The sequence below is a fragment of the Macaca thibetana genome, chromosome 12, assembly GCF_024542745.1.
Source record: "Macaca thibetana thibetana isolate TM-01 chromosome 12, ASM2454274v1, whole genome shotgun sequence".
NCBI lineage: Eukaryota > Metazoa > Chordata > Mammalia > Primates > Cercopithecidae > Macaca > Macaca thibetana.
In genome coordinates this window covers 73,365,457-73,387,927 of record NC_065589.1, presented here as the reverse complement: position 1 = coordinate 73,387,927, position 22,471 = coordinate 73,365,457, and the positions used below count along the sequence as shown (strand labels likewise).

Genomic DNA, 22,471 nt, shown 5'->3' with positions numbered 1-22,471 from the left:
TTGTACTGCTTTAGCATTGAGATTTTAATAGTACTTGATGACAAAAAATGGTTCCAATAAAGTTTGTTTGTATGTGTGTTTCTTTGTTTGTTTTGAGATGGAGTCTAACTCTGTTGCCCAGGCTGGAGTGCAGGGGCATGATCTCAGCTCTCTGCAACCTCCGCCTCCCAGGTCCAAGCGATTCTCCTGCCTCAGCCTCCCAAGAAGTTGGGATTACAGATGCCTGCCATTGCACCTGCCATCACTCCCGGCTAATTATTTTTTGTATTTTGTTTGTTTGTTTTTTGAGATGGAGTTTCGCTCTTGTTGCTCAGGCTGGAGTGCAATAGCGCAATCTTCGCTCACTGCAACCTCAGCCTCCCAGGTTCAAGCGATTTACCTGCCTCAGCCTCCCAAGTAGCTGAGATTACAGGTGCCCACCACCACGCCCGGCTAATTTTTTGTATTTTTAGTAGAAACAGGTTTTCACCGTGTTGGCCAGGCTGGTCTCAAACTCCTGGACTCAAGTGATCCAACTGCCTCAGCCTCCCAAGGGGCTGGGATAACAGGCATGAGCCACCATGTCTAGCCCTTTTTTTTCATATTTTTAGTAGAGTCGGAGTTTCACCATGTTGGCCAGGCTGGTCACAAACTCCTGACCTCAAGTGATCTGCCGTCACTGGCCTCCCAAAGTGCTTGGATTACAGGTGTGAGCCACCATGCTGGGCCCCAATAGTTTTTAATAATCACCTTGTTTCCATCTTGATATAGTCTTAAGATGTGCTCTTAAATTTTTTCATATAATTCAAAGTACTCTTTTTTTTTATTTTTTTGAGTCAGAGTTTCACTCTTGTTGCCCAGGCTGGAGTGTAATGGCGTGATCTTGGCTCATTGCAACCTCCGCCTCCCGAGTTCAAGCGATTCTCCTGCCTCAGCCTCCCGAGTAGCTGGGACTACAGGTGCCCGCCATCACGCCCAGCTAATCTTGTATTTTTAGTAGAGACTGGGTTCCTCCATGTTGGTCAGGGTGATCTCGAACTCCCCACCTCAGGTGATTCACCTGCCTCGGCCTCCCACAAGTGCTGGGATTACAGGCGTGATCCACTCACTGCACTCAGTCACAAAGTACTCTTAAAAAATAAAACTTTCTCCATAAAGTTTTTCCTAACCGAGTAATGATTCCCCTATTATGCAACTCTTGGAACCCCTGCTTAAGTAAATCTACTAATCATACTTATGTGTTAGGATTATTATATAAAATTCTTTTTTTTTTTTTTGAGACAAGGTTTCATTCTGTGCCCAGACTGGAATTCAATGGAGTGATCTCAGTTCACTGCAGCCTCAGCCTCCTTGGGCTCAGGTGATCCTCACGAGTAGCTGTGACTCTAGGTGCGCACTGCCACATCCGGCTAATTTTGTATTTTTTTTGTACAGACAAGGTTTCACCATCTTGCCTGGGCTGGTCTCAAATTCCTGGGATCCAGGGATCCACCTGCCTCAGCCTCCCAAAGTGATGGGATTAAAGGTGTGCAACAATGTGCCCAGCTTGTAATTCTTTTTTTTTTTTTTGAGACTGAGTCTGGCTCTGTCGCCCAGGCTGGAGTGCAGTGGCCGGATCTCAGCTCACTGCAAGCTCCACCTCCCGGGTTTACGCCATTCTCCTGCCTCAGCCTCCCGAGTAGCTGGGACCACAGGCGCCCGCCACTTCGCCCGGCTAGTTTTTTGTATTTTTTAGTAGAGACGGGGTTTCACCGTGTTAGCCAGGATGGTCTCGATCTCCTGACCTCGTGATCCGCCCGTCTCGGCCTCCCAAAGTGCTGGGATTACAGGCTTGAGCCACCGCGCCCGGCGCCCAGCTTGTAATTCTAAATAATTCATACAATTATGCTGGGTGGGGGAATTTTATGTCTAGTATAAATCCAGTCACATGGCCTACGAAGAGAGAATCTTATCTATTAACCATACTTGTATGTTAATCTAATATTTGTTCATTATTTCAAATATTACTACCTACATCAATATCTAGCAAAACTGGAAATTCCTAAATGAGAGACGCCACATAAAATTTGCTCAAACCTGACATGGGGACATATGCTGAGTGCATAATAAATGCTTTGATGACTATTGTGATGAAGACAACAAAGCATAAAATGGTACTCTGCTATGACTACTATAATTCTAAATATTCCACAGACTTACACTGGGTGGGGGAGTCATGTGTGTAAATCCAAGTCACGTAGCATAGAAAAGGAGAATAAAAACACATGGCGTTTCCCCTCATTTTTTTTCATGTTGGCCCAGTATCAGAGGTTTACCTTTCAGAACACAGCAATAGACTAAGAGTTTGAGATGTAAATTAGAATAATCAGAAAAAGAATCAAGGAGCAGAGCATAAGAGATTCTTTTCCCTTCCACAACCTAATGGGGTGATATTTGTACCTCCCAGAGCTGCAAGGAGACGTAAGCTTGAAGGCTCCACATATTCACAACAAAAAAAGTAATGCATTTTAAACTGAACTTACTGTTTCTTTTCTTCAGGTCCTGCAATGGGTCCCAATGTTACAAACAATTTTACAAAGCTAGCAGGATGATTACACAGAGGAATCATTTCAGTTAGCTTCTTTTTAGCCATCATAATAAATTCAAAACTATTAAACTGTAGAAACTTGTATAGCCTAAGTATTTTACTGATGGAATCCAAATCAAGTTGGTCCACATTACTTAAAAATACGTTATTACACTTTTCTAATAATGGTTGATAACAATATTTAATATTTCGAAGAAACCGTGTTATTCTTGTTGCAACGTTGACCTCAGAAGAATCTATGGTGTCAAAAAGAAGTTCTGTTTTGTTCACCAGTTGTTGTTGAAAATGTCGTGATATTAAAGAAGATATGTTGACCATCAAGACAGACAAGGAACTGAAAAAGAAAACAGATGCAAAGATTTTTACATCAATTAAAAATGATCTTTTTTTTTTTTTAGTAGAAACAGAGTCTTGGTATGTTGCCAGGGTTGGTCTCAAACTCCTGGGCTTAAGCAATCCTCCCACCTCAGCCTCCCAAATTGCTGGGATTACAGGTATGAGCCACTGCACCCAGCCAAGAATAATCAACTCTAAAACTAAACAATTAGATATGGAAAGGAAGTGGTAAGAATATTATGAGTTTTAGGCCATAAAATTTTTCTTTTAAATACTAGTGGTACTTGAATTCAGATTTCTTAGTAATCAAATCCTTTCAGACAAAAGGCATGGGAGTAATATTTTTCATTGAGAGCATCAAATGCCTTGTTTTATAGCAAAAACTACTTCGGTGGAAAATATTTTAGTGAAACTTATTCAGAAATCACTTTGGACCAGGCCAGGCACGGTGGCTCACGCCTGTAATCCTAGCACTTTGGGAGGCTGAGGTGGGTGGATCATGAGGCCAGGAGATCGAGACCATCCTGGCTAACATGGTGAAACCCTGTCTCTACTAAAACTACAAAAAATTAACCAGGCATGGTGGTGGGCGCCTGTAGTCCCAGCTACTCGGGAGGCTGAGGGAGAAGAATCGCTTGAACCCGAGACGCAGAGGTTGCAGCGAGCGGAGATCGTGCCACTGCACTCCTGTCTGGGCGACAGAGCGAGACTCCGTCTCAAAAAAAAAAAAAAGAAATCACTTTAGACCAACAACGCATGAATGCAACATTAAAAGTTTCATTTCATTTTTTTAGAAGTAGACATTTTTTATTATTCCTTTCTCTGTGTGTCTATAATTTGCTAATAAAAACTTGGCAAAATTTTTCTCACTAGTGAATAATTTCAGATTTTTAAATACTTTATGCTTAATTGACATTAATATACAACAGCAAGACAGTACTGAACACGGGATGGCATTCAACATTTCTTCACTCAATAAGCACTTGAGCATAAATCACCTTTATAGACACTGTGGAAGACATCAAAATTACTAAGTTGTGGTCCCTATTTTCAAAAGACTGTTCTTACATAATATAAAAATCAGAAAACTATAAGAATACACCTTTAATGAAAAGCATGCAAAACAGAAAAGATATAAGATAAACATTTAGGGATGAGAATTAGAAAACAATCTACAAAAAAGATAAAAATATAATAGAAAATAATCTTACCCATTAGGATAGTGAGACGTGCTATTTTTTGTTTCCAAATTTCTCTAATCTTTTTAATAAATCGTGCCAGTTGTACAATACTTTGGCTTCTCCAGTTACAATGTTTAATATCAAGATTAATTAGCATTAATTATCAACCTAACATTGCTCTTTAATTTAACCATCAATCCCCCAAAATGATTTTTTTTTTTTTTTAATACGAAGTCTCACACTGTCACCACACTGGAGTGCGGTGGCGTAATCTCGGCAAACTGCAAACTCCGACTCCCTGGTTCAATCAATACTTTTGCCTCAGCCTCCTGAGTAGCTGGGATTACAGGCACGTGCCACCACGCACAGCTAATTTTTGTATTTTTAGTAGAGACGGGGTTTCACCATGTTGGCCAGGATGGTCTCGAACTCCGACCTCGTGATCTGCCCGCCTCGGCCTCCCAAAGTGCTGCAATTACAGGCATAAGCCACCACACCCAGCCCAAAATGATTTTTTTTTAAACATGTAGCTTCTCAAAGTGGTCTATAAGAGTTTTTAAACAATAAGCTAAAATAATTACTATACCATGATTTTTTTTTTTTTTTGAGACAGCGTATCATCGTGTCGCCTAGGCTGAAGTACAGTGGTATGATCACGGCTCACTGCAGCCTCGATCTCCCAGGCTCAAGCAATCCTCCTGCCTCAGCTCCCAAGTAGCTAGGACTACAGGCATGCACCACCATGCCCTCCTAATTTTTTGTTTTTTGTAGAGACAGAGTCTTCACTACGTTGCCCAGCTTGGTTTTGAACTCCTGGCTGCCGGTGATGCTCCTGTCTCAGCCTCCTAAAGTGCTGGGATTATAGGCATGGGCCACATCACCCAGCCCCACAATTGTTTAAAAGGAGCAAAAGATGGCTGGGCGTGGTGGCTCACACCTGTAATCCCAGCATTTTGGGAGGCCAAGGCAGGTGGATCACCTGAGGTCAGGAGTTCAAGACCAGTCTGGCCAACATGGTGAAACACTGTCTCTACTAAAAAATACATAAAATTAGCTGGGCATGGTGGTGGGTGTCTGTAATCCCAGCTACTGGGGAGGCTGAGGCAGGAGAATCTCTTGAATCCGGGAGGCAGAGGTTGCAATGAGCCGAGATCGCGTCACGGCACTCCAGCCTGGGCAACAGAGGGCAATTCTGTCTCAAAAAAAAAGAGCAAAAGACTTAAACAAATGCTTCATGAAAGAAAGATATACAAATGGCCATAAGCACATGAAAAAATGTTCAACATCATTAACAGGAAATCGCACACTAAAACCACAATGAAATACCACTACACACCCAGTATAATGGCTAAGACTGACAACGTAAACGTTGGCCAGACTATGTAGCAACTAAAACTCATATATTGATGGTAGGAATGCAAAATATTATGACTACTGGGAAAATTATGTGGCAAGTTCTTAAAATCATACATATATCCTAGGACCCAGCAATTCCATTCCTAGGTAGCTACGCAAAAGAAATAAATATGTATCTCTACAAAAAGATTTGTATTAGGATATTCATTGCAGTTTTATTCATAATAATGAAAAATGAGAAACAGCCCACAAGTCCACCAACAGATAAATAAACTGTGGTATATTTATGCAATGGGACACTACTCAGTAATAAAAGTAAATAAACTACTGATACATGCAACAACATGGATAAATCTTAAAACATAATGCTAAGTAAAAGAAGCTAGACAGAAAATAGTGTAAACTGTATGATCCTATTAAATGAAGTTCTGGAATGGGCAGAACTTGGGTAGGGTGATAGAAATTAGAACACTGGGCCGGGCACGATGGCTCACGCCTGTAATCCCAGCACTTTGGGAGACTGAGGCAGGCAGATCACCTGATGTCAGGAGTTCAAGAACAGCCTGGCCAACATAGTGAAACCTGGTTTCTACCAATAACACAAAAATTAGCCGGGCGTGGTGGCACACGCCTATAATCCCAGCTACTCGGGAGGCTGAGGCTAGGGAATCGCTTGAATCCGCTAGGTGGAGACTGCAGGGAGCCAACATCATGCCACTGCACTCCAGCCTGGGTGACAAGAACAAAACTCCGTCTCAAAAAAAACAAAATTAGCCGGGCATGGTGGCACACACCTGTAGTCCCAGCTACTTGAGAGGCTGAGGCAGGAGAATCGCTTGAACCCGGGAGGCGGAGGTTGCAGTGAGTCAAGATTGAACCACTGCATTCCAACCTGGACACCAGAACAAGACTCACCACCATGCCTAGCTAATTTTTGTATTTTTAGTGGAGATGGGGTTTCACCATGTTGGCCAGGCTGGTCTCTAACTCCTGACCTCAGGTGATCCACTCGCCTTGGCCTCCCAAAGTGCTGGGATTACAGGCTTGAGCCATCACACCCAGCCACATAAGTGTATTTAAAAAAAAAAAAAAGGCAGGGTGCTGAGCATGGTGGCGCACGCCTATAATCCCAGAACTTTGGGAGGCCAAGGTGGGTGGATCACTTGTGGTCAGGAGTTTGAGACCAGCCTGGCCAACATGGGGAAACCCCATTTCCACTAAAAACACAAAAATTAGCTAGGCGTGGTGGCGGGTGCCTGTAATCCCAGCTACTCGGGAGGCTGAGGCAGAAAAATCGCTTGAACCCAGAAGGCAGAGGTTGCATCATTGCACTCCAGTCAGGGCAACAGAGGGAGACTCCATCTCAATAGAAAAAAAAAAAAAAAATGCAGGGAGGTAGGGTGGAGTAGGGCAAGGAAAGCAGGAAATTACTATAATTTAATTTTACCAAAGTGCTAATCACTTTGTAAATATGCTAGAAAAAGCTGTATCTGAAATGCCAAAGACAATCAGTACTGGATTATGAAGGTGAGCATTGACAGTAAGTAATCTTAGGTTAAAAACAAAACAAACCCACAAACCACTGGTATGAAAACCAGAGAAACTCCTCAAATGTTACTTTCAAATTAATAGTTCCTTGATATTCAGGAAATGCAATTATTAACTCTCCTTTATGAAACTGAAAAGAAAGTATTCCCAGATGGAAAGAATAAGAAAGACATAATTATATGTAAAATTTGTGAATTTATTAATTTATTATAAATTATTAATTTTTTTATTGCGGTTTTTTTTTTTGCTTTTTTTTTTTTGGTGGTGGTGGTGGTGTTTTGAGACCGTCTTGCTCTGTTGCCCAGGCTGGAGTGCAGTGGCACAATCTCAGCTCACTGCAACCTCCACCTCCTCTCCCAGGTTCAAACAATTCTTGTGCCTCAGTCTCCCGAGTAGCTGGGATTACAGGTGCCCGCCACCATGCCCAGCTAATTTTTTTATTTTTTGTAGAGATGGGGTTTTCGCCATGTTGGCCAGGCTGGTCTCGAACTCCTGACATCAAATGATCCACCCACCTGGGCCTCCCAAAGTGCTGGGATTACAGGTGTGAGCCACCACGCCTGGCCAGTGAATTCATACTTAATTTAAGTACTTCTTGGGTTTACTTTATGATATAATAATGATATCTACTATTCAATACTGAGAAACTTCTATGTTCTAGATACTTATTCAGAGACCATTTTCAGTGGGTTTCTGACTGCCTTTGTTCAGAACTATCTTTTCAAGGATGTTTGTGTAGCAAACAGCCTAGGAGAATAGAGACAATGTCTTCTGTTGGAGCAGAGTAGGCATGCTTTATTATAAAAGATTCAGGTTTTCTAAGCTCAGAGCTCCTCTCCTGGAACACAACCCATTGTGGGAACGAGAGCTCAGGGAATCAACGCAAGAAAATGCTAGTACTCTGCTACTGCTATTGCTATAAAAAACAAAGTCCCCTGTCTCTGACCTCGGAGTCTCAGGCCTTCCTACAGCACCTAGGCAGACAAACTTAGCTTGCAAATAAGGTAAAATCTCAGATCCTCCACAAACCTCAACAATATTGTATTACACTTTATGCACCTTATGTCTAATCCCCATAGCAACATTGCAAAGTAGCTATTACCTTCCCTCTTTTGCAGATGAGGATAACGAAATTCCAAGAGCTTAAGTAAATTACCCTTAAGTCACATAAACTAAGAGTAGCAAATCTGACTGCATCCACATCCAAAGCCCAGGATCTTTCCACCACAACACAAGATTCCCCAAATAAATTTACCTTAAGTCCTGTGTGGTTTCCAAGTTCCTATGAACAATATCAGCTATTTTTCCCATTAATGGACTAAAATACAAACGCTGATCTGCTAGGCAAGAGGAAAATTCTGAGAGCAGTTTAATATCAAACCTATTAAAGGAAACATACAAAGGAGAACATTAGTATTTACTTTCACTTAAAACACATAATACATGGTTATAAAACTAAAAGCAATCAAAATAGTAACATATTACATAAAATTATTTTTTTCTAAAATGTTTATTATTATAATAAAAGTAACAAATGGAAACAGTTAAAAAGTCAGATACTGTAGAAATATTTTAAAACGGGGAAAATCACTACAAATTATTTTAATTATTTACTTAATTTTTTTAGATGACAGAACAATTTTGACTCAAGATTACATATTAAGAAATATAATAGCTGCTATTACAACAGTGCTATGAAAAACTCCAGAATTTTTTTAACAGGAGAAATTTCTTACCCAAGAAAATGACAAGACAAAAGAGAGGAAAAAGGAACTGTTATAGATTTTACGACTTTGAATTCACTAAAAAACAAGCACAAGAAAGTTTACAGCAACACATATGTAATAGCAAAAACCTGCAAAAAAACCAAATGTCCATCAAGAGTACAATTGATAAACTGCACATACTCATACAATAGAATAAAATTATGGAATCATACAACATAATGGATAAATCTTTAAAACATACTGAGCAAACTAAACTATAAGGGTATATATTATAGCATTTCATTTCTACAGAAACCTTAATTTACGGTGTTAGAGGTCAAGATTCTCTTTGGGTGAGAGGAATAGAAGAGGACATGAAAAGAACTAACGACGTTGTTTCCTGATCTTGGTGCTGTTACATGGAAGTGATCAGTATATTAAAATTCATTGTGCTACATGCTTATGATTAGTGTAATTTTTATACATTATTTTTCTGTAAAGTTTACTTAAAAAGAAACAGAGGCCGGGCGCGGTGGCTCAAGCCTGTAATCCCAGCACTTTGGGACAACGAGACGGGTGGATCACGAGGTCAGGAGATCAAGCCCATCCTGGCTAACACGGTAAAACCCCGTCTCTACTAAAAAATACAAAAAACTAGCCGGGCGTGGTGGCGGGCGCCTGTAGTCCCAGCTACTTGTGAGGCTGAGGCAGGAGAATGGCGTGAACCCGGGAGGCGGAGCTTGCAGTGAGCTGAGATCCGGCCACTGCACTCCAGCCTGGGCAACAGAGCGAGACTCCGTCTCAAAAAAAAAAAAAAAAAAGAAACAGAAAAAACCTTGAGACACGGTAATTGTGAACCTTACTCAGAAACTGATTCAAACAAACTGCCTATAAAAAGACCTTTATAAGACAATCAAGAAAATTTCAACGCAGATAATGTGGGGAAAAGAAAGAAAGATCAGATGATTACTGTGTCTATATAGAAAGAAGTAGACATAAGAAACTCCATTTTGTTCTGTATTTGAGATGCTGTTAATCTGTGACCCTACCCCCAACCTCTGTCCTTGCACGAGACATGTGCTGTGGTGACTGAAGGCTTAATGGATTTTGGGCTGTGCAAGATGTGCTTTGTTAAACAAATGCCTGAAGGCAGCTTGCTGGTTAAAAGTCATCACCATTCTCTTAATCTCAAGTACCCAGGGACACTTACACGGCCAAAGGTCACAGGGACCTCTGCCTAGGAAAGCTAGGTATTGTCCAAGGTTTCTCCCCATGTGATAGTCTGAAATATGGCCTCGTGGGAAGAGAAAGACCTGATTGTCCCCCAGCCGGATACCCGTGAAGGGTCTGTGCTGAGGAGGACTAGTACAAGATGAAAGAAAGGCTTTTGGCGGATGTTGGCAGTAAAGATAAAGAAAAGCGGCCACGCGGTGGCTCAAGCCTGTAATACTAAGGGAATTCAGAGACTGGTGTGGGTCTTCTGTATGCTGAGCAGCGGTCCCCTGGGCCCACTTTTTCTTTCTCTATACTTTGTCTCTGTGTCTCATTTCTCTTCTCAAGTCTCTCGTTCCACCTAACGAGAAACACCCACAGGTGTGGAGGGGTAGGCCATCCCTTCAAGACAAGGTACTAGGTAATACTGAAAATTTGAATTTATCAATTTTATTATGTTTTTAAGACACAGTGTCTCACTGTGTTGCCCAGGCTGGACTTGAACATCTAGGCTCAAGTGATCCTCTAACCTCAGCATTTTTATTAAAATTTTAAAAAAAAATTTTGTTATGGGTACATAGTAGGTATACATATTTATGGGGTACATGAGATATTTTGAGACAAGCATGGAATACAAAATAAACACATCATGAAGAATGGAGTATCCATTCCCTCAGGCATTTATCCTTTGAGTTACAAACAATCCAATTACATTCTAAACTACTTTAAAATGTACAATTAAGGGGCTGGGCACAGTGGCTCACACCTGTAATCACATCACTTTGAGAGGCCAAGGTGGGTGGATCACGAGGTCAGGGGCACAGTGGCTCACACCTGTAATCCCAGCACTTTGGGAGGCCGAGGCGAGTGGATCATGAGGTCAGGAGTTTGAGACCAGCCTGACCAGCATGGTAAAACCTCGTCTCTACTAAAAATACAAAAATTAGGTGGGTGTGGTGGCAGGCGCCTGTAATCCCAGCTACTCAGGAGGCTGAGGCAGGAGAATTGCTTGAACCCGGGAGGCGGAGGTTGCAGTGAGCTGAGATCACGCCACTGCACTCCAGCCTGGGCGACAGAGCGAGACTCCATCTTAAAAAAAAAAAAAAAAAAAAAAAGTACAATTAAGTTATTGACTATACTCACCCTGTTGTGCTGTCAAATAGTAGGTCTTATTCATTCCATTTTTTTTTACCCATTAACCATTCCCCACAATCACCAATTACCCTTCCCAGCCTCTGGTAACCATCCTTCTGCTCTCTACATCCATAACTTCAATTGTTTTGATTTTTAGCTCCCACAAATGAGTGAGAGCATGCAATGTTTATCTTTCTGTGCCTGGTTTATTTCACTTAACATAATAATCTACAGTTCCACCCATGTTGTTGCAAATGACAGGATCTCATTTTTTTTTTTACGGCTGAATATTACTCCATTGTGTATACGTACTACATTTTCTTTTTTTTTTTTTGAGACAGAGTCTCGCTCTGTCGCCCAGGCTGGAGTGCAGTGGTGCGATCTTAGCTCACTGCAAGCTCCCCCTCCGGGCTTCACGCCATTCTCCTGCCTCAGCCTCCTGAGTAGCTGGGACTACAGGTGCCCACCACCATGCCTGGCTAATTTTTTGTATTTTTAGTAGATACGGGGTTTCACCTTGTTAGCCAGGATGGCCTCGATCTCCTGACCTCGTGATCCACCCGCCTCAGCCTCCCAAAGTGCTGGGATTACAAGCGTGAGCCACCAGCCACCACATTTTCTTTGTCCATTCATCTCTTGATGGACACTTACGTTGCTTCCAAATCTTAGCTATTGTGTACAGTGCTGCAATAAACATAAGAGTGCAGATATCTCTTCAATATACTGATTTCCTTTCTTTTGGGTATATACCCAGCAGTGGGATTACTGGATCACATGCTAGCTCAATTTTTAGTTTTTGGGGGAACCTCCAAACTGTTCTCCATAGTGCTTACACTAATTTACATTTCCAAAAACAGTGTACAGGGTTCCCTTTTCACCACATCCTCGCCAGCATTTGTTATGGCATGTCTTTTAGATATAAGCCATTTTAACTGTGGTGAGATGATGTCTCACTGTAGTTTTGATAGCATTTTTCTGATGTTGAGCACCTTTTCATATGCCTGTTTGCCATTTGAACATCTTCTTTTGAGAAATCTCTACTCAAATCTTTTGCCCATTTTTTGATCGGATTATTAGACTTTTTCCTATAGAGTTGTTTGAGCTCCTTATATATTCTGGTTATTAATCCCTTGTCAGATGGGTAGTTTGCCAATATTTTCTACCCTTCTGTGTATTCTCGCTTCACTTTGTTGATTATATCCTTCGCTGTGCCACCTCAGCCTTCTGAGTATCTGAAACTACAAGCATGTGCCACATGGTTCTATATTTTTTAAAAGTCCTTAGAGAAACATACTGAGGTATTTAAAGATGAAATGATACCATTATTTAAAATATACTGAAGTATACTGAGAGTGGGAGGTGATACAGATAAAACAAGACTGGCTATATGTTGACAATTGTTGAAGCTGGAGGATGGATACATGGGAATTCATTGTACTATTTTTTCTCCTTTTGTAAATATTAAAAATATTCTATAATAAAAAGTTTTTTAAAAAATTTGGATTTCTTGGGAGGTCAAAGTGGGAGGATTGCTTGAGCCCAGGAGTTCAAGACCAACCTGGCAACATGGCGAAACTGCATCTCTACTAAAAATATAAAAACTAGCTGGGCGTGGTGGCATGCACCTGTGGTCCCAGAAACTTGGGAGGCTGAGATAGGAGGATGGCTTGAGCCGGGAAGTTTGAGGCTGCAGTGAGCCCTGGTTGCACCACTGTACTTCAGCCTGGGTAACAGAGCCAGACCCTATCTCAAAAGAAAAAAATATATATGGATTTCAAACACATGTTAATTATCCTTGCCGACTTCATCATATAGTAGTAACCCAAAATAATCGACCCCATTTAAATCATTAAAAATTATATTCATAAAACGGGCCAGGTGCAGTGGCTCATGCCTATAATCCCAGCACTTTGGGAGGCTGAGGTGGGCAGATCACAAGGTCAGGAGTTTGAGACTAACCTGGCCAATATGGTGAAACCCTGTCTCTACTAAAAATACAAAAATTAGCTGGGTGTGTTGGCAGGCGCCTGTAGTTCCAGCTACTGGGGAGGCTGAGGCAGGAGAATCGCTTGAACCCAGGAGGCAGAGCTTGCAGTGAGCCAAGATCACGCCACTGCACTCCAGCCTGGGCGACAGAGCAAGGCTCTGTCTCAAAAAAAAAAAAAAAAAAAAAATTATATTTATAAAACATAAGTTCATAGATATTTTAGCAAGATCATTGTACTTCTGAGTTATTTTGAAATAAAGAAAAATTTAAAAGAAATGCTTGATTCACTATAAAATACAATCATACATGTAATTTAATTAATACAGTAATTGTAAAACACAAAAGACCACCTATTTTACAAGTGATTTGTTCAAGCTGCATAATACACATAATATATTGTTGCTTTGAAGAGAAATAAAATGTTGTGACCTATTATCAACAATGACCAAATTTAACCCCAAAGATCCAATAGATAGATAATTCATACTGTTAGCAAAAGGAGTAAGATTACTCTGCTTACCCTCAATGTAGTTATAGGTAGAGAGTATAAAAGACAGATGGGTTTAGCTAATACGATTAACTTAAAATCACAACTTAGTAGATTAATACAGAATTTCTAAATCTAGAGAACTGTTCTATCCCGTAATTTAATCCAGTCCATGTAAAAAAGGCCTACAGAGTTTACCAGTATATGTCTATAAGTATTTATCATAGTTTAAACTTTAAGAGGCAATATGTTAAAAATATTTTAAAAATCAGAATGGTCACTCCTCTCTGTCTACAAGTAGCCTGTTGTTTCTACTTCATCTTAGCCAAGTCTTTCCTGTCTGGTTTCTATTTGATTTAGAGGGAGAGTTGCTCTGTAGTTTTTAATATCCTCCTATCTCTTCCTCACCCTGATTTTTTTCTTTCCTCCCTAACATGTGCCTTATTCCACTAACAACAGACTACAATCATCCGGAATTTCGAGATTAAAAAATTCAAAGTTTTCAAAAATAGATGAAGATGTCCCAAAATGAGTCTGCTATTATCTCAGCCCTTTTATAAATAAAGAACTTCTGATATATAATTAGAGAATAAATTTCTCTATACTCACAAGATTTCCCATTTTTCTGAAGTATTATCAAGTATGGCAACATGCTAAAAATAGAGCTGTATATAGTATAGGAAATATATCTGAATTAATACTGTCCACAGCAGTGGACCTGAAACTCACTTTCTTTAAAAAGCTTCTAAGTCACCTATAAGCTCTGGTCATTGCCTCTCCATAAAGATGGAGTAACAGGCAAGTAGCGACAGATGCTCCTAAACAGTGTTAAGCGGGGCGCGGTGGCTCAAGCCTGTAATCCCAGCACTTTGGGAGGCCGAGATGGGCGGATCACGAGGTCAGGAGATCGAGACCATCCTGGCTAACACGGTGAAACCCCGTCTCTACTGAAAAATACAAAAAAAAAAAAACTAGCCGGGCGAGGTGGCGGGCGCCTGTAGTCCCGGCTACCCGGGAGGCTGAGGCAGGAGAATGGCGGGAACCCGGGAGGCGGAGCTTGCAGTGAGCTGAGATCCGGCCACAGCACTTCAGCCTGGATGACAGAAAAAAAGTGTTAAATGGCCTTCCTCTCTACTAAACTAGGGTCTCCTTTTTTCTCCTTTCCTGGCTCCTGCACTTCTAGGTTTTTATTGATAGCCAATTAATCAAGAATCTTTCCTTTCCGAAGTAATCTTCTAGAAAAGAAGATTCAAAAAGGCTAGTTCATGAATAGCTGTGACTCTATCTTATTTATATTTCAACTAATTACATGTGTGGAAAAGTATACTATTCCCCACTCTTAAAGAGGGAAAATATGAAATACTTTCTTTTCTCTCTTGAAGAATACACAGCCAGGCATGGTGGCTCATGCATATAACCCCAGCACTTTGTGAGGCCAAGAAGGAAGGATTGCTTGAGCCGAAGAGTTCAAGACCAGCCTGGGCAACATGCCAAGACCCTGTCTCTTAAAAAAAAAAAAAAAAGGGAGAGAGAGAGAAAAAGAGAGGAAAAAAAAAAGAAAGAAAAAAGAAAAGACATGGCCAGGAGCGGTGGTTCACGCCTGTAATCCCAGCACTTTGGGAGGCTGAGGCGGATGGATCACGAGGTCAGGAGTTCAAGACCAGCCTGGCCAAGATGGTGAAACCCCATCTCTACTAAAAATACAAAAAATTAGCCCGGCATGCTGGCGGGTGCCTATAATCCCAGCTACTCAGGAGGCTGAGGCAGAGAATTGCTTGAACCCAGGAGGCAGAGGTTGCAGTGAGCCGAGACCACCCCGTGGCACTCCAGTCTGGGTGATAGAGTGAGACTCTGTTCCCCCCCGCACCCCCCCACCGCCCGCCAAAAAAATACATAATCAAAAACTTTAATACGAAACTGAGTTTAAACACATTTTTTTCAATGAAGCTTGACAGGCATCAGCTCCCTGCTCTTTTCCTTCAAGATTTCACTCTGTTAACCCTTAAAAGGATAACCCTGACCCTCAAGATGAACGCAGGGGTACTTGCCTTTCTAACCTTCTCCATGCTTCTGTAACTAGTGCTTCAACTAGTGGGTCGTGGGACTCACCAGCAAACCTTAATAAAAAAGAAAGAAAGAATCCTCCATACATAATCATTTTAAAATCATTCAAAACATATGCAATAAGAATTATAATGCAAAAGTGAAACTCAAGTTATTTTCCTTTTATATAGGCAGTCCTTATTTCTGGTCCACTCTTATTTCAGTATTCTGATTTTTTGGTACAGCCTAATAAACATCTATACTTTATCCCATGCCCTCTCACCCTTTTATCTGCTCATTTCAATACCCATGCAACTGACCAATGATAATGTTCAACAATATATTTATGTTAAAAGTACATATAATATGTCTTTGTTCTGATTTAAATATTTTTGGCCAGGCATGGTGGCTCACACCTGTAATCCCAGCACTTTAGGAGGCCGAGGTGGGTGGATCACTTAAGGTCAGGAGTTCAAGACCAGCCTGGGCAACATGGTGAAACCCCGTCTCTACTAAAAATACAAAAATTAGCTGGGCGTGGTGACATGTGCCTGGAATCCCAGCTACTCAGGAGGATAAGGCAAGAGAATTGCTTGAACCACGGAGGTAGAGGTTGCAGTAAGCCGAGACTGCACCACTGCACTCCAATCTCGGTGACAGAGTGAGACTCCGTCTCATACATAAATAAATAAAATATTTTTATAAGAAAATGTTTGTGGGAGGCCGAGACGGGCAGATCACAAGGTCAGGAGATCGAGACCATCCTGGCTAACATGGTGAAACCCCATCTCTACTAAAAAATACAAAAAATTAGCCGGGCGCAGTGGTGGGCACTTGCAGTCCCAGCTACTCCGGAGGCTGAGGCACGAGAATGGGGTAAACCTGGGAGGCGGAGCTTGCAGTGAGCTGAGATCGGGCCACTGCACTCCAGCCTGGGCGACAGAGCGAGACTCCGTCTCAAAAAAAAAAAAAAAAAAAGAAAAGAAAAAAAGAAAATGTTTGTAAAAAAAAAAAAAAAAAAAAGCTAATAGTCACTAATCACCTTATTCATAAAACTTCAAGCATCCCCTTCAAGTACCTCAGAGAAAACAACTTTGTAACCTGAGAAAGACCACCAAAAAATATGGAATCATCCTTTTTTAGTTTAACATCAATCCCCAATATAAGCCTTAAGCCCCTTTCCTATAAATGCTAATTCTCTTACAAAACCAACTTACACATCTCTAACTTACGTAATGCTGATATTTACACCCATTTAAATAACCCTTGAAGGTTGGGTCATCATGTGAGAAAACTGCTCTTTTTCACCAGTGAGACTAATAAACAAATTAGGTGTAACTTTTTTGTGTTTTTCCCCCTTGTACAACTGCTGAAGCCTTCATTCAGGGAACCCAGTTCTTTTGAAGGCTGGATTTCCTTGCAAAGAACACATTTCTTTTTATTTTATTTTTTCCTTTTTTCTTTGCTCTCTTCATTTGTTTTTTCTTCACAAATTCCAAAATTGGAATATAATATTTCTTAACATTTATCTCTGAGTTTTTCCTTGGACACCAAGGAAGCCCTTTTTTACCTAACACCTATTCAGTCATCCACATAATTCGTACAACTTTGTTATCAAATATAAATGACTCTACAAAATCTCTTTTTTTTTTTTTTTTTTTTTTTTTTGAGACGGAGTCTCGCTCTGTCGCCCAGGCTGGAGTGCAGCAGCCGAATCTCAGCTCACTGCAAGCTCCGCCTCCCGGGTTCACGCCATTCTCCTGCCTCAGCCTCCCATGTAGCTGGGACTACAGGCGCCCGCCACCTCGCCCGGCTAGTTTTTTGTATTTTTTAGTAGAGACGGGGTTTCACCGTGTTAGCCAGGATGGTCTCGATCTCCTGACCTCGTGATCCGCCCATCTCGGCCTCCCAAAGTGCTGGGATTACAGGCTTGAGCCACTGCGCCCGGCCTACAAAATCATTTAATTTTTTTCCTTTTTTTAAGAGCTATTATTGAGAAACAACCTATTGTAACAATACCCCCTAGAAAACATATCTGCCATCCATTTAATTACAAGAACCAGATGGCAAACAAGTTATCACAGACACAATTTACTAATTACTGATTGTTATTAGGCATTAATTATTATTATTATTATTTTTTTGGAGACAGAGTCTTGATCTGTTGCCCATACTGGAGTGTAGTAGGGTGATCTCGGCTCACTGCAACCTCTACCGCCTGGATTCAAGAGATTCCCCTGCCTCAGCCTCCCGAGTAGCTGGGATAACAGACGCCCACCATCACGCCTGGCTAATTTTTGTATTTTTAGTAGAGACGGGGTTTCACCATGTTGGCCAGGCTGGTCTTGAACTCCTAACCTCAGGTGATCCACCCACCTCAGCCTCCCAAAGTGCTGGGATTACAAGCGTGAGCCATCACACCCAACCGGCATTAATCTTAAATACAACTGCTTACCTACTATATTCTCTTCTGCAGCCAACCACATTTTTACAAAATTCCACAATAATCCAATTTCAAATGCCCAAAGTTAACAATAGTATTACAGTTGTTAAAGGAGAATCCCTTGAACCCGGGAGGCGGAGCTTGCAGTGCGCCAAGATAGCGCCACTGCACTCCAGTCTGGCGACAGAGAGACCCCGTCTCAAAAAAAAAAAAAAAAAAAAAAAAAAAATTAGATTATCAGGAAAACTACTGGGGAAAAAGTTATCTTTCATTTTAAAGAGAATTTTAGGCCGGGCGCGGTGGCTCACGCCTGTAATCCCAGCACATTGGGAGGCTGAGGCGTGCGGATCGCGAGGTCGGGAGATCGAGACCATCCTGGCTAACACACAGTGAAACCCCATCTCTACTAAAAATACAAAAAATTAGCCGGGCGTCGTGGCAGGCGCCTGTAGTCCCAGCGACTCAGAAAGCTGAGGCAGGAGAATGACGTGAACCTGGGAGGTGGAGCTTGCAGTGAGCTGAGATCTTGCCACTGTACACCAGCCTGGGCAACACAGACTCCTCAAAAAAAATAAAAAATAAAATAAAGAAATTTTTAGAAAACTAAAATATAAACTAAATAATCATTTCCATAAAATATAAAAGTAAATTACTTACTGTTGTGTGATGTGTAACACATTCACCAGTGTATCGTCATTCATTAATTTGAATTTATTTGTAGCTAAATTATGAAGAGTAAGAAATTGAGGATGGTCTCTGACATCCTCAACATTTTTTAACAGGCTGGTCTTCTGCTTTTGAAGCTTCCAAAGCATATCAAACGCACATCCCACTTGCTTTTCTGAAAGTATGGCTTTGTTTCTTTCAATAAAATCAAATATTTGCTCCTCATCTGTACACTTATTCATCTGAATAATTAGTGGTTCACAACTGATGGGTCGAAATTGAAATACTCTCCAGGAGAATGGACAAATAGCTCTTAGACGAAGCATATCTGTAACCAATGAGTCTAGGAAAACAGGTGTTTTTTTCATTTACATCACAAGTTTTCTTAGGTAAACAAAATCATCTGCAACTAGTCGTCAGGTGCAATAAGCAGGGATACAAAGAACTGTTTTTCCTTCATGTATTTTGCTTCCATTACGATGACTGTAAACCCATTCCAATATACAGCTTCTATAAAAGAATTGGTTTAACATGGTTATGCTTACATCATTAACATCAAAATGATTTCAAAATTCAAAATAAAGTAATACATTTTTTCTGCATTAACTAAAGACTTTTTCTTAGTCTAAACCAGATAGCAGAATTTGATCCAAAAATAAATGTCCAGAAAAAGGCACTTCTTTCTGCACTCCATTTTAAAAGTGTTTTAAATCTGACATTTACATAGTTTTCAAATTTACCATAAAAGGAAAAAAAAAAGCCCACAAACTCAGAGCTGTCTTTTCGAAAAAGAGGAAAATTGTTTAAAATAAATAATCACCTTTAAAGTGTCTTAAAAGTGTATGCCTTAATTCAGAGATTTTTTTTTTTTTTTTTTACATTTTTCAGAAGTATGGTCTCTGGTTCATCCTGGCTAACACGGTGAAACCCTGTCTCTACTAAAAATACAAAAAAAGTAGCCGGGCATGGTGGCGGGCGCCTGTAGCCCCAGCTACTGCACTCCAGCCTGGGCGACAGAGCGAGATCGACCGCTGCACTCCACTCCGTCTCAAAAAAAAAAAAAAAAAAAAAAAAAAAAAAAAAAGTATGGTCTCTGGTTTATTTGCTTTCAGGATAATTTCTTCCTTTTTCTTGTGCCCTTAAAGAGCTCAAATAATTCCTTCCTGAAGTAAATAAATAAATAAGTCATGCAAGTTAATCATTACTGGCCTTGGATAGGTTTTAATCAATAAACGAGACAATTAAAGCACTAATCAAGAAATACTAAGAAATTAAGTAATGTTGCAAGTCATGCTGAAACAATAAAAGAACTAAAGATAATTATGAAAAAGAATAATTTTTTTTTTTTTTTTTTTTTTGAGACGGAGTCTCGCTGTGTCTCCCAGGCTGGAGTGCAGTGGCGCGATCTCGGCTCACTGCAAGCTCCGCCTCCCGGGTTCACGCCATTCTCCCGCCTCAGCCTCCGAGTAGCTGGGACTACAGGCGCCCGCCACCACGCCCGGCTAATTTTTTGTATTTTTAGTAGAGACGGGGTTTCACCGTGTTAGCCAGGATGGTCTTGATCTCCTGACCTCGTGATCCGCCCGTCTCGGCCTCCCAAAGTGCTGGGATTACAGGCTTGAGCCACCGCGCCCGGCCAAGAATAATTTGTTTTTAAAATATGCTATAAATGCTTACATTTATAATTGAGAAGTAATGCTTAGAAAAGCGGGGACTAAAGTCATATAATCTCATACTTCTGCAACATGTTACCATTTACAAAGAACGTTTGAAACACATTATCTCATTAAATTCCCTCAGCTAACCTTCCAGGTCGATATTATTTCCATTTTACAGATAAGGAAAAGCAGGTTCAAAAAGGTTTAAAAAATTGTGCTAGTACTAGTGAAGCAGGGACTACAACCCAGTTCTTTCCACTTGAACGGCCTCATTACACCAACAAATCAACACTGTATCACTAAAAGCATGTCTCAGACTCCTCTCCACGGCTATGCCAAACAGTCTGTTCACAAGAAAAAAACGACGCGACAGCACAGGCTATTTTGTGGCAAGCAGTACAGCATCCTGACCTAAGCTGACCTGCACACACCCGCATAAGAAATCCCTGCACAAATCAAAGGTTTTCTCAAGATACTGTATCCATCCACTGAGCTGCTCAAAGTGGAGGCAGCTCAAAGGTTAGCATAGAAAGGTGTCGAGTCCCCAGTTTCGCCCCAGCTGAATGACTTTTTAAGGAAGGAACTTAACTACAGGAGGGGCCTTGGGACCATAAGGGGTATCCTCTGCGCCGGGCATACAGGAGAGCTGAATGACTGAAAGAATGTGGTCTCAGCCCAGCCCTAGTCCATCCGCACTTCGGAGAACCCAATATCCCTAAGGGAACCTCTGTATCTCCACCGAACCCTCTGTCGCCAGCCCGAAAACGTGCTGGGTGGGAAAAGAAAAACAGCCGCTGCGACACGATCCCGACTTGCCAGCAAGGTTTTCCCTCAGCGCGCCGCAAATTTTCTGGAGTATCCTGGGGTTATGAAGGCTCAGAAGTCAGGGTTATTCCCGGTCCCAACACGGAACGCAACAGGCTCTGTTTCTCGCCCAACCCTCATATCAAAGGGTTTATAACCTTTCCTCGAGAGACATGACCTTTCCCATGAGACCTTGCCCCCAAACCAGGAAAAAATGTCCTGCTGGCGCAGCGTGCACTGCGGAAGTCAAGCACTACATATCCCAGGGGGCGTCGCGGCGAGGTGGGTGAAATGGACGTCGCTCACGAATTTTGGGGGGAATTCTGGGCATTGTAGTTCCTCATTGAGGGAGGCTCTAGCGCAGATGGTTTAAGCTGTTGAAGATATAGGTCGTTTCGGCTATTCTCTACTATCTGAGGTTTTTCTCCTAGTCCTTGGAGGCCTAATACTTTTATAATATACACAAAAATATACTTAGGAAAATGAAATTTAAAAATGTAAACATGGAAAAGACACGTACAGATTTTTCTTATTTTTTTTAGCGTATACGAAATAACTCTGTCGAGTAGCTTTGAAAGTATGCAAACCCTTACTCTCAATTTCTGCACTTATGTCGTGGATAGGTACCAGTTCTCAGAACATATTTCTTTTTTACTTATCATGGTATTTTAATTGTCCCAAGATTTGACACTTGACACTTAAAAAAAAAAAACCACTAATAAATAACCAAAGTGGAATGCTTACCAAAGTTACAACAGACATAATTTTCAGCTGATAATCACTACAACAGAGTAAGACTCTAAAGGCACCAAACTGATATTTGTTGGAATATGTTGTGAAACTTTCTTATTGTGTGGGTTACAAAGGAGGCTCTTGGTTTATGTGGTCACGGTTATCGTCATAAAACCAGTTTTAGCACAGTTTTCTTTTCTTTTCTTTTTTGAGACAGGGTCTCACTCTGTCTCCCAGGTTGGAGTGCAGTAGTGCGATCTCGGCTCACTGCAACCTCCACCTCTTGGGTATAAGCGATTCTCCTGCCTCAGCCTCACGAGTAGCTGAGACTACAGGTGCGCACCACCACGCCTGGCTAAATTTTTGTAGTTTTCGCAGCAACAGGGTTTCTCCACGTTACCCAGGGTGATCTCGAACTCCTGGGCTCAAGCAATCCACCCACCTCAGCCTCCCAAAGTGCTTTGGATTACAGGCATGAGCCACCTTGCCCAGCCTAAATTTTTAATAGTTCTGACAGTCTATGCAAGATGTTGAGGCATGCCCCCCACTGGAAAAAAATTAAAACTTGAAGATTTCCTTCTAGAATTTCCAGTAGCCGATACATATTTATTC

General features: G+C 41.2%; 1 protein-coding gene across 10 annotated transcripts in view; it reads right to left on the bottom strand.

Moving 5' to 3' along the window:
• FASTKD1 (FAST kinase domains 1) overlaps nt 1-21,895 on the bottom strand; it is a 52,581-nt gene extending 30,686 nt beyond the window's left edge. For 3 of the 10 annotated variants that reach the window (XM_050750452.1, XM_050750453.1, XM_050750454.1), the window contains exons 1-5: nt 21,140-21,368; nt 18,657-19,175; nt 15,562-15,630; nt 8,243-8,368; nt 2,502-2,900 (exon numbers count right to left, since the gene is read on the bottom strand). In XM_050750452.1, coding sequence (XP_050606409.1) covers nt 2,502-2,900; nt 8,243-8,368; nt 15,562-15,630; nt 18,657-19,033 — 971 coding nt within the window. In that variant the 5' untranslated portion in view covers nt 19,034-19,175; nt 21,140-21,368. The other 7 variants (XM_050750451.1, XM_050750455.1, XM_050750450.1 and 4 more) reach the window with 6 other exon arrangements.
• Nucleotides 21,896-22,471: the final 576 nt, after the last annotated feature.